A 13074-nucleotide genomic window follows, 5' to 3' on the forward strand; every position below is an offset into this window, starting at 1 on the left:
TTCCCCTCGTATGGCAGCTCTTTCCTGGGAGTTTTTGGCCCTTCTGGAAGCAGTACAAACTCTTTCAGGCCGTTGGGGTTCCGCAGAATTATTTCATGCCCTTGTGGGAATTACTTTATCATTTTAAATCAGAGATCAGCAAACATTTTCCATAAAAGGCCAGATAATAAATATCTTCAGCTACGTAAGCCATATGGTCTCTGTCACAACTATTCAACCCTGCCATTGTAGCAAAAATTAGTAAGAGATAATATGTAAACGAATGGGAGTGTCTCTGTTCCAATAAAACTTTATTTACAGACAATGGAACTAGGATGCCATGTAATTTTCAGGAATTACTAATTAATGTTCTTTTTTTCCTATATTTTTTCAACCATTTAAAATCTATTCTTAGCTCATGTGTCAGATAAAGACAGGCAGTGGGCCATAGTTTTCCCATCCTTGCTTTAAACCAATTGACTGATAAAATAGAAATACCAGCATAGTCATCAGTTTCCCTCATTTACCTAATCCTTAGCAAGCCCTCAAAAATGTCAGCTATTACTGAAATAATTAGTCAGTTGGGACACGTTTGGGAATGAAGGTCAGCACGCAATTTTTCTATGCATAGGAAGAATGCTGGTAAACTCAGTGGATTTGGTGGTGGGATCAGAATTGATTTCTCTGACGTCCCACTTCCTAGAAAAGCTTAGGGTCTGAACTAAAATTGTAGAGTTTTCAATGTGAACTCTGAAACCCCTTGGCGGCGTGGTACCAACCGCTGCCCCCGCCAACCCCCGCCGCCCTGATATACTAACCTTCCCAGTGCTGTGGGGAGACACGTCTGCTCTCTGGTTTGCCCGTCATCCCTGGAAGGGTAACTTTCAGAACAGACAGAAGAGGAAAAGCTACCTCCAGAGCTTGGGTGATGGCAAGTAAGGATTTTCTTTTCTTCTTCACTCTGATCCACTAACTTGCAAAGATCCTTTCTCTACCAGGGAAGAGGATGAGAAGCTGGTGTGGCACTCAGGCTCCTAGTTGTAATGTTATGTGATAAAGGTGCTTCCTAGACAGAGGATACCTTGATAAAATGAGGGCAGGGTTTCTTTTCCTCTATGCTTGATTGTCTAATAAACTTCATTTTATTCTTCCCTGTCATTTTCCTCCTCTATTCTTTCTCCTTCCTCCCATTTTTCCTTTCTCCTTTCTGCCTTTTGAAGTCATGCTTTGATATTCTGATGAGTTCTGCACCCTTCCCACTCCAAGTGTGACCCTGTGCAAAAAGCGACAGAAGCACTGGGAGCTTTTCAGAAATGTGGGATTTGGGGCCGCACCCTAAACCTACTGAATCATAATCTGCATTTTAACAAGATCTCCAGGGTGTGCACTGTAAAGTGTGAGAGGCCCAAGTCCTTACAATACCCTCATCGCTCCAGAGGGAAAAAAAGCTCAAGACAAAGCTCAGGCTTAAATAGATTCCGGAGGGAAGTAAAAACTTGACCTTCCAGAGGTTATTCATATCTGAGGAGAAAAATGGAGAGTAGTAGTCAAACTTTAAAGTGAACAAGTGACAGCCCTACTTGGGTGAGCCTCGAAGGATTTTTCCCTCTAGCCGTCATCCAGGTGGAAACAGGTTATCCAAGACCAGAATAGGATAGTTAAGGACACAGAGCCTGGAGCCTTAGAATAGCGCCCCAGCTCCAGTGAAGGGAGATGTGGAAATGATACCAGCACACATTCTGTGGCTTGGGCTGCGGGTAACAGAGGCCGCTTCACTGCAGAGAGAGGTCAGAGGACGGTGTAGAGGGCAGAGGCATGCCTTGGCATTCTGGAATAAACAGTCAGTGGTGTGCTCTCTGGGGGAGGGGGGAGGGGGAGGGGGAGGCGGAGGGGGAGGGGGAGGGGAGGAGGGCTGGGGAGAAAGCCTTTGATTTGGAGCATTTACCAGTTTTCATGGCGTACATAGTCCTACCTTGGCTGATTTTAAACTATCAACGTGATATCACTGAAGGTGGAGTTGGGAAGAGACACACAGTAGCACACCATACAGATACAAGAGAGGTCAATAAACTCAGAAATGTAGTAAGTTGTAATAATTAGAAACTGATTAAAATAATTTCCTCTTCTTCAATTAGAAACTGAGTTGTACTTATTACCTTTGTTTTTAATATAACTAATTTAACTGTGAGTTTATATAATTTAATTTTTAGTAATGGCTGTGTTGAACAACTAGGTCCAGATATTCCCGAGAATTGTCTCTCATGAGACAGTACAAGCAGGCTCCAGCACATACCCTTAAAAAGGGCATTTTTCTACCTAGAGGGGTGGGATAGGGAGGGTGGGAGGGAGACGCAAGAGGGAGGAGATATGGGGATCTATGTATATGTATAGCTGATTCACTTTTTTATAAAGCAGAAACTAACACACCATTGTAAAGCAATTACACTCCAATAAAGATGTTAAAAAAAACGGGCATCTTCCACAACTTTGGACTGTAAATGATAGGATGCCTCAAAAGATAGCTGCACAATACATTTGGGTATCATTCATTCACACTGATGTCCTAGCAAGCCTCTGTTCACAGATGGCCTTCAAACGAAAAAAAAAAAAAGATCTGTAGTATTTCACTCTTACAGTTCATCCTACAAACTTCCGTTAAACTTTCTCAAGAACGTTTTATAGGTGTCCTCTGTATTGAGTTCTAGTTGAGAATTTTTCAGTTTCCAATTGGAACATTTCATGTGACTTATTACACCCATGAGTTAACACAGAGAAGTTCCCAAAACACCATTTTAGACTGGCTTCAACTCTTCATTCACAAATTTTTAATGCCTGTCGCTCAACAATCATAATGCCTTGGCTTGAGTTTCATCTCATCTTTCCTCTTCTTCAATTTTAGCCAAAGGAAAATTGACAGGCAGCACCCTCACAGCAGTAAGGAGAGTGAAATGAGCTTAAATGGTATAAAGCAAATAATCAGCTTCCTATAACACAGCTGACCATTAATTTCCTTGGCAGGATCCAGAACTTTTAGGACATTTCCAAGAATCCTTTCTCGTATTTGCCTGGTGTTACGGATACACGGGACAGAGTGAGGCCACCTGGTGCCTCATTCCAGCTCCCTCATTAACTGCCCCCCCACCCACCCCCCACCCCACCCCCCCCCCCCTCCCGTTTACGTCCACTGAGCCTAAGTTTGCAGCCTGTAAAATAAGGGGCTGGTAGATAACGTCTAGATCCCTTTCAACTCTTAAAAATAATTTATTCTGGAAAACAAAAATTAATTGGAAATAGGATAAAAAGAAAAAAAAATCCATGAAGGAACAACTTGTTGCTCATTTGGGCGGTCCGCCTGGTCTTTCTTTGATGGATGCCACCATTTTAATTCTCTGAGAGAAATATGCACACCCATCCACCCTCTTTCCTTACAAGGTAACAGCTCTTAAAATGCACCTTCCATAAAAATGATTTGCATGACCCATTTCGCGGCTGCTGAGCTGTTTATGATCCTAAAAGTCTGGTTTTCTTCACTGAGTGGGCTTCTGTTTGCGTGCCCGTCCCCTCCAGGGTCTCCCTGCGCCACTGCAGTCTGCTGCCAGCCGGGCCGCCTCCACCGTCCACCTGTCCTCAAGCGCTGCTTCCGCCGGCGGGACTCCTACGGTCGCCTTCCTCGCAACCTCCTTCTACACAGTCCCCACGGGGTCTGTAGCCCCAAAGCCAACAGCTTGAGCGCCCGGCTGAGGCAGCAGGGGTGGGGACGTGCCCCACGATGCCTTGGAAAGGAAAAAAAAAGAGGTCCCCGCCGGATGCTGGCGCCTAGGGTACTTTTAAAACCAGCGTGGCCAGGCAGCAGTCTCCCCTCACTAGGCTCGGGAGAGGGCAACCCAGGTGTCCTTTAAACGCCTCCGATCTTGCAGGTCCCGGTTACAAAAGTCCCATTGCCGCCCAGGTCCTATCCGCGTGATGGGCTTTACGGTGGCGACGGTTCCGGGCCACGGCCCTGGTGTCGAGCGCCTCCTGCCGAGCCTTTAAGTGCGCGAGGCGGGAGAGGCTGGAGTCACTGAGGGCGGCGGGGGGAGGGGCAGCGCGCAGGGCCGAAACGCACGTGCGCAAAGGGCGCGGCGAGGAGCGCTCGAGGGCGCGCAGGGGGCGGCCCGGCCTGAGGAGCGCCGTGCGGCGCGCGCCGTGGGCTGCCGACCTTCCCAGGCCGCTGCAGAACAGAGACGTGTGCCCGCGCCTCAGAAGGGCTGGAAAGAGGGATTCAAGGTAAAAACAAAGAGACAAACGGGAACAAAGTCTTTTACCCGGCAGGCCTGGCGATTCCCACGCTTGGAGGCGGCTTGGACGACGGGCAGTGGGTGGGCGGGGAGGAAGCGGCTTTCTTCTGGGGCCGCTTAACTGCTGTCTTAACCAGGTCTCGTGCTGCTACAGGACTAGCTTTTGTGTTTCAAGAGACCGCGAAGGTGGTCGCACCCCAGGGCAGAGGTAGGAATAACGGGATGAGCGGGGCGTTCGGCACAGAGCTGGTTTGGTGGTGATTCGCAGGGGAAACTGAGAGTTCCTGGGAGCCGCCATATAGGCTTCCGGAAAGTGGGCCCCTTGGGAGTTCCTTAGCGCTGGAAGAGATCTTAGCAGCCGTCTGGCTGAGCCCTCGTGCTGCTCACAAGAGGATCTAGAAGCCCAGAGAGGTGGACAACTTGCCCGAGGCTCCACAGCTCGTTTGGGGGCAGAGCTGGAGATAGAACCAGTTGTCGAGAGTCTCGTCCTAGGACTCTGCCCACTCTCCCTCAAGGTTGCATCTCCCGTAATTCTGGAGAAAACAGTAGGCGCTTTTTTCTAGGGTAGTGTATGGAGGGATGGGCTGGGGGAGGCGGAAATGCGGTCCATGATTCTTTACATCCTCACCACCAGAGCGAGATTCCACAAACTGAACTAGGAACCCACAAAGGTTCCTTCCGGAGCGGTTACCCAAAGACAGTGTTACCATATAATTTATCATTAAAAGCAGAATACTCTTAAGAATGGAAGGGAACCCTATTAATAACTTTGCCCAGACAGTCTGATATAAGCCCATACTGCCTGCCGCAAACCAAGACTTAAGGTCACCCCTCCTGAAGCGCATTTTTGGAACTACAGTTTAAAGAGCACACACTGTCTCTCAGCAGGTGATGGGCAAGACATTCTTCAGTATCAGTTACAGCACCTACTGTGTGTGCGTCCATCAAAAACAAACCAGAGGCAGCTAAAGGCTGGGACTCAGGCTTAGTCCCTGGTGCCCTGGGGGATGCCTGTCCCCAGATGCCCACCCATCTCAACATTGTTTTCTGCTTTCCATCCCAACCGCCACTGTCTGCCTTTAGGGCCCCATTACCTATTATTGGGTCTTTCTGCCTCTCCCATCACCACCCTAACCAGGCTATCTTGCTAAGAAAAAAATTCCCTGCAGTGTGCAGAAGTTTACATTTGGTCCTACTGGTTTCTCTAATGTCATCCTCTGCTCCCCAGACTCTCTCATTCATGGACCCTCAGGTCTGCCAAGCCAAGACCTGCAGTGCTCAGTTCCTCCAGGCTATCTCACCCTCCGTGCCTTTCCCCATGCCATTCCCTCTTCCTGGAATGCCTCCCTGGGCCCCATTTCCCGTCTGCCTCGTGAAATCCTACTTCTCCTGTCAGCGCTGAGCCCGAGCACCACTGCCCAAATACTCTGGTGCTCCCTTATCACGTGGTAAATGTTTGTTTAAAGCTGCTTCTCCCTAATAGATTTATGGGCTTCTTGGGAGCAATTTGGTCATCTTTGTTATTATTCATCACTGCTGTGGAGTAACATTAAGAATGCTGTTTTTCCCTCTCCTTTTCCAGAAAATAATGTGATTTTAAAGTACTAATCCATTTTGCTTTTCCTTGTTTGTGCAAAAATCTTTTAAAATTTATTTTACTGGCATGATTATGTATAAGACTTCAGTAGAAGAAAATTTTCACTATTTGAGTTTGTTTTCTGGCCATTTATCATTTGTCCCATTTCATGGTTATTACTGAAAATAATATTGTTGTATAGAGAAGGAGTGCTGAAAAGCAATCCTCTCCAAGTGTCAAATGCACTAGGTCCCTTTGGGCCAAGCATCTCAAGGCCTGGGAGGGGTTTGGGTTTCTTCCTGAATTTCCTTGCTTGGATTTTGGTACAAGGCTCCTCATTAGTCTCCCTGGGTGCTTCCTTCATGACCAGCCTCCACCTGCCCTGCAGCTCCAATCTTCCACATGACCTCCAGAGGGATCGTTCTAAAATAAAATCTGATTATGTCAGTTCTCTGCTGAAAAAAAAGTCAGTGACCCACTAGGTAGACACACCAACCAATGGTCAAGAATGTGACTACCTAGGTTTGATTTCTGGATTCACCACTTGTTAGTTGTGTGACTTTGGTTAAGTCATTTGACCTCTCTGTGCCCTGGCTTCCTTATCTGTAAAATGAGGGTAATAATAGTTATTTTATAGAGTTGTGAGGATGAAATGAATTGAGTTCACATTAAGTGCTCATACCAAAGCTTGGCACAGAATAAGCACTTGATATTAATTATTACAATCACTATTATTACCATTATTTATGTGAGATAAAATCCTAAGTTCTTAGTGTGCCTTACTAGCGACTCTCGAGCTGACGCCTGTCAAATTCTCCAGTTTCATCTCCCCTTTCCCTCCGATTCTGGTCAGACCTCACCACGTGTTCCGCAACCCCATTCTGTTCCTACCTCTGTGCCTTTGCACCTGTTCTCTTTCCTTCAGACCTTTCCTTCTTTGTCTTCCTGGACCACAGGCAAATATGCCCCCAGGTTTCAATATGACTCAAGACCACTCTTTGCAGTCCCCCTGCCCCTGCCCCCATGCTGGTGGAGTGGACCTTACACCTTCTCCTATCATATTTCAGAATTTTTCATTGTACTTATTTGTTTCCAATGCTTGCCTCCCATCCTAAGCTATTACTGAGGAAAAGAACTGCTTTTTTTTTTTTTTTTGCGGTACGCGGGCCTCTCACTGTTGTGGCGTCTCCCGTTGCGGAGCACAGGCTCCGGACGCGCAGGCTCAGCGGCCATGGCTCACGGGCCCAGCCGCTCCGTGGCATGTGGGATCCTCCCGGACCAGGGCACGAACCTGTGTCTCCTGCATCGGCAGGCGGACTCTCAACCACTGCGCCACCAGGGAAGCCCAAGAACTGCTCTTTGTCTTTGTGTCTCCAGTGCTCGCTACAGTGCTTGGTGCAGAGCAGCCATTAACAAATGTTTCTTGGGTGACTGCATGTCCCTCCCAGCTCCTTCAATTCCTTAGCATCTTCCTGTTTCCTAGTAGCATAACTAGACTAATGACACTCAGCAAGGAGGAAATTTAATATTAAAATAACCTGAAAATAGACTCAGAGTTGACTCACGTCTGTACCTCTCTTTCCCTACCCCAAGCATTTGACTTTGGAAATCTGATCTGGGAAAAGTATGATTATTAATTAAACACTCTCAGGCTGTCAGAACACTACTTTTTGCTACCTTCATAAATGCGTAAGGCTGAGAGTTTACTAGTTCGGCAATGTCTTTTAAATGAGATGAACATGTTTGCTTGCATGAAATATTTATGTTTCTTAGCGGCACGACTTCAAAATATTCTGAATCAAACTTCTTGAGATCTGCCTGCAGAGTTTCTGTTCACTCTCCCTTAAAGTGGAAAGAGGACATGGTAATAAAATAATGCATAAGAAGGAAAGCATGGGAAACTTTTTTATTTAGAGAAATGCTCTTCTTCTATGTGATTAACTCAAAGTTTCTTGCTTAATATAAAAGGGGAGAGACTAGATTGGAATAGATGATCTCTAAGTATCCTTCACAGTTTTCCTCTAAACTTTGACAAGAAAATTCTTGTTTGTCGTCAGTAAAAGGAGCTAACTTTTAAAGTGCAATTAAAAATATATATTTATATATACATTGTAAAGCAATTATACTCCAATAAAGATGTTAAAATATGAATATATATATATTTCTGTTTGGTTTTTGGAGGGTTGCTATTTATTATTACATTTATTTGAAGTACACTAGAAAAAAATCAAAATTTGATGAGAAAATTCTTCCTGTATGTCTACAGACAAATATATTTATAAAATGCATCTGCCAATAATTTGATTTAAGAAGGTTTCAGCTCCAGGGAGCCTTGACAAATGACTCCCTCCCTCCAAGCTGTTTGGCAAATTTGTTTCCCCAGAGCTTTAGAACACAACATATAATACTGCCAGACCAACCAACCAACCAACAAACAAAACACCTTTCTACAGTTAAAAGTAATACCTTTTTCGGAATGGTGTTAATTCCCATGCATAGCTGTTACCTTGGAATTCACAGTTTTTCAATTCTGTCTAAAATTTATCAATTTTTATTAAGACAAGGAAGCATAAAATGAAATTGATACAAAATGTGGGAACATTGAATCTGTACTTCTGCTACAACTTCATCTCAAGGAAAAAATAAAACCTTCGACCCACCTCCCCACCCGCTTCCCCCAGTACCATTGCAGACAGACTTCTTACTGGTGTGAAAATATAAATGCACGCATAGGTAGACCAGGAAAACTGTCTATGCCGTATCCCTGTGTGGCATAGATCTAATTAATTTGTAAATATCTCTCATCTTTGGACTATGTCTATTCTCAAGTCTAGATTATGAAATTGGGTGTTAAAATTTCCAGAATGTGTTGCACATAGGTAAGATGTTTGAAAGACTTCTTAGTTTGCAAAAGAGAAAAACCTTAAATTTCTGCTCTGGAAACTGAAGGCTGGTGCATGTTCTTTTATGCTGGAAGCTTGTGTTTCATTGGCTACAATTTAAGTTTTGGTCACTGACAGAGCTTGAAGGCAGACCATACCTAAATAAGCATAAATGGAAAAGTTCCTTGCTCAGGCCTGGATGAATTGCTTTGTGGGAACAATTGGGAGGTTGTTCAGGGTTGTGGCCTTTAAATCTATTCTGACTTGTATTTGACAGATGATCTTTGTGAAAAGCCACGTGTTAGACTGAAAACATTCAAGTTTGCTCTCAGTTCCAATATGGGCATTTTGTTTATTGTTGTTGTTAAATCAGTTCCCTGTTTCAGGATCTCCACTGGGAAATCTTAAATGGCAAAATTAGTCCCTGTGTGTAACTCAGTGCTGTTCTAGGTTCAAAAAACGATGGATCTGTGAAACGAAGTGAACTCGTCAAAATAATTGTCTTACTATCACTGTAGATATTGGTTTTTAATAGTTCATTTGGAAAGAGGGACAGTATAATCTTTACCTTCAGTGTGAACTGTGAGCCCCGAAAAGGTAAATATCAGACATGGCCTCCTTTTCCTTTGTTATATAAAATGTGTGTGTGTGTGTGTGTGTGTGTGTGTATTTCATATTATATATATTTCGTATAACAAAGGAGAAGGAGGCCCTGTCTGATATGATTGTTATTATATAATAACATAGCATGTAATATGTAAAGACTCTTTTCCTGGGTCAGCTTACCATGCAGGGGCTACATGGGCAGTAACTGAGTCTGTGAAGAAAGAGATGGAGAGAGAAAGAGAAAAGCATGTAGATCCTCTCCCACTGTCTCCTTGCGCTGAGTCATAGTACAGATCTGTTGAGTTTTTATTTGCTTACTTGTTTGTTCAGTTGGTTGGTTTTTCATACTTTCCCGTGTAGTTCTGAGCCACAGAACTAATTAACCATCAACACAATGAACTGATGTTGGTTTAGCTGGAGTGATCACGTTCTGTAAACAGGGTGATAAGCAATGCGAGTCTCCCTAGGAACACGTGAGAATCGCTAATTGAATTCTGAGAACCCGAGGGTGACAGGGACCCACCACCTAGCTATGGTGATTTCTCCTTAGCCTCTGAGGGAGCTTTGGAATGCTTCCAGAAGGTGGTCACATGTGCTTAGATTTTTAAATTGGTATGATTTTTATTGTGAAAGTCCCAAGGGTTTCATGCCAGTGTCCTGGCCTTTTATTGTTTTCCTAAAGGGAATGTTTTCTGTTTAGTTCCTAGAGTCATAATTTAGAGCCAGAAGGGACCTCTCTCCTTTAAACTGAAGCTCTGAGAGGTCCGTTATCCACCTTTCTGATATTTCGGGGCCCACCTCTTTCCCCCATTTTCACTACCACGGTCCTAGTTCATGCGTAATCCAATCTCACCTGAACAACTGTAGGCATCGTAACTGGTCGCTCTGTGCTGTCCCATCCTTCCTTCTACTCCTGCCATTTGCACTAACCCCAAAGTGATTTTTCTAAAAATCATACCTGATGCTTTTACACATCCATGTGTAAAAATCCTACAAAAGATTCCTGTTGCCTTCAAAATAAAATGACACGTCTTTACCTGTCGCAAAAGACTTTCCCACCTCAGCACCTACCACTTTCTCCCTCAGTCTATTTCTGCTAAACTGGAGTAATTCAAGTTCCTCGGCACACCATGTTGTTTCACACCCTATCTTTGTGTGTACTTTTTCCTGTGTCTAGAATGACCTTTTCCTCTTCCCCACTGGAAGCTCATTCATCAAGACCCGATCCAGGCATTTTCTCGTTGGTACCATTCGTGACCCCCAACAAGACACACACGTGTATCCGTGTGACAGGGCTGTGCTGAAAAGAGTGGGAGTTGGAGGGTGGAGTCTTGAGGCCCTTTGAAGTTTCAGAGGAGAAGAAGATCACCCCTTGGGCCAAAATAGTAAAATCAGTAGACATTTTAAAAATGGCTAGAAGGGTGTGGACGCAGCTTTGTTGCCTGAGGGGGGTGGTGGTGGAAGTTAAGGGAGTCGGGGGCCAGCGCTTTTCGGGACCCGCAGTCGTGGCCGTTGCAGTCACTTCGCCTTGTGGCCTTTAGCGTAGGAGTCGCATCGATAGCAGCCATGAGCAGCAGGGTGTACGGCAGAGATGAGGTTGGAGCCCTTGTTTGTTTTTTGGGTTTTTTTTTGCGGTACGCGGGCCTCTCACTGTTGTGGCCTCTCCCATTGCGGAGCACAGGCTCCGGACGCACAGGCTCAGTGGCCATGGCTCACGGGCCCAGCTGCTCCGCGGCACGTGGGATCTTCCCGGACCGGGGCACGAACCCACGTCCCCTGCATCGGCAGGCGGACTCTCAACCACTGCGCCATCAGGGAAGCCCGGAACCCTTGTGTTTGACATTGGATCCTATACTGTGAAAGCTGGTTATGCTGGTGAGGACTCTCCCAAGATGGATTTCCCTATGGCTCTTGGTATGGTGTAGAAAGAGGTGATGGAAGTACATTGATGGAAATAGATGGTGAGAAAGGCAAACAAGGCGGTCCCACCTATTACATAGATGCAAATGCCCTGCGTGTTCCGAGGGAGAATACAGAGGCCATATTCCACCACTGAAAACTGGGATGGTTGAAGATTGGGGTAGTTTCCAGGCTATTTTGGCTCATACCTCCAAAATGAGTCAAATCAGAAGCGAGCCTGCATCCTGTTCTCATGTCAGAAGCACCGTGGAGTACCAGAGCAAAGAGAGAGAAACTGACGGAGTTAATGTTTGAGCACCACAACCTCCCTGCATTCTTCCTTTGCAAAACTGCTATTTTGACAGCATTTGCTAATGGTCATTCTACTGGGCTTATCTTAGACAGTGGAGCCACTCATACCACTGCAGTTCCAGGTCACGATGGCCATGTCCTTCAGCAAAGCATTGTAAAATCCCCTGATGCTGGAGACTGTATTACTATGCAGTGCAGAGAACTCTTCCAAGAAATGAATATAGAACTGATTGCTCCATATATGATTGCATCAAAAGAAGCTGTTTGTGAAGGATCTCCAGCAAACTGGAACAGAAGAGAGAAGTGGCCACAGGTTACAAGGTCTTGGCACAATTACATGTGTAACTGTGTTATCCAGGATTTTCAAGGCTCAGTACTTCAAGTATCAGATTCAACTTACAATGAAAAAGTAGCCGCACAGATGCCAACTGTTCATTATGAATTCCCCAATGACTACACTGTGATTTTGGAGCAGAACGGTTAAAGATTCCTGAAGGATTATTTGACTCTTCCAGTGTAAAGGGGTTATCAGGAAATACAATGCTGGGCGTCAGTCATGTTGTCGCTGCAAGTGTTGGAATGTGCGATATTGATATCAGACCAGGTCTCTGTGCCAGCGTTATAGTGGCAGGAGGAAACACGCTAATACAGAGCTTTACTGACAGGTTGAATAGAGAACTCTCTCAGAAAACACCCCCAAGTATGCGGTTGAAACTGATTGCAAATAATACAACAGTGGAACAGAGGTTTAGTTCATGGATCGGTGGCTCCATTCTAGCTTCTTTGGGCACATTTAGCAGATGTGGATTTCCAGACAAGAATATGAAGAAGGAGGGAAGCAGCGTGTAGACAGGAAATGCCCTTGAGAAGAGTTCCCAAACCTCTACCTTCTATGTCACCTTATGTTTCATAGCTTTAGTATACTCAGGAAAAGAACAACCATCTTTTGTAGAATGTTTATACATTTTTGCATATGTCAGTTTCCACTTAAATTTTTTTTTTTTTTCCCTGTACATGGGCCTCTTACTGTTGTGGCCTCTCCCATTGTGGAGCACAGGCTCCGGACGCGCAGGCTTAGCGGCCATGGCTCATGGGCCCAGCCTCTCCGAGGCATGTGGGATCTTCCCGGACCAGGGCACGAACCCATGTCCCCTGCATCGGCAGGCGGACTCTCAACCACTCCACCACCAGGGAAGCCCTCCACTTAAAATTTTTTAAGGCTTTAACTGGCTCTATAGATTAAAATAAGTTTGTGCTTTCCTTGAAATGCACTTATTCTTATTACAAGCATTTTATAATTTTGTATAAATGTCTATTTTCTCGAAATATTTTGCTTTCAGTAAAATGCTTTCCAACTCCGTTTAGTATATTACCACTGGGTTGGTAGAATTGCTTTTTATTGACTAGTAAAACTTACTGCCTGTATTTTTTACCTTAAGCTTTTAAAATTAAATAAAAATTACTAGCCAAAAAAAAAATAGCTAGAAGACAGTAGTCTGTAGAAGATGCTTATGTTCTTGCCTCTTCTAGGGATACTATAGAG

The 13074-nt window shown here is 44.9% G+C and overlaps 1 protein-coding gene and 1 pseudogene across 1 annotated transcript in view; both read left to right on the plus strand.

Annotated features, from left to right (window-relative positions):
- The first annotated feature begins 907 nt into the window (after positions 1–907).
- The window catches only part of STMND1 (stathmin domain containing 1), a 36003-nt gene continuing 23836 nt past the window's right edge, over positions 908–13074 (plus strand). The window contains 3 exon segments of the mRNA XM_027128180.1: positions 908–914; positions 3547–3730; positions 4095–4245. Of these exon segments, the coding sequence (XP_026983981.1) occupies positions 908–914; positions 3547–3730; positions 4095–4245 (342 nt within the window).
- LOC113631774 (actin-like protein 6A pseudogene) lies at positions 11090–12412 on the plus strand (annotated as a pseudogene).

This window comes from Aethalodelphis obliquidens, unplaced genomic scaffold (assembly GCF_003676395.1).
Source record: "Aethalodelphis obliquidens isolate GAN/ISIS:26980383/991018 unplaced genomic scaffold, ASM367639v1 scaffold34, whole genome shotgun sequence".
Classification (NCBI taxonomy): domain Eukaryota; kingdom Metazoa; phylum Chordata; class Mammalia; order Artiodactyla; family Delphinidae; genus Aethalodelphis; species Aethalodelphis obliquidens.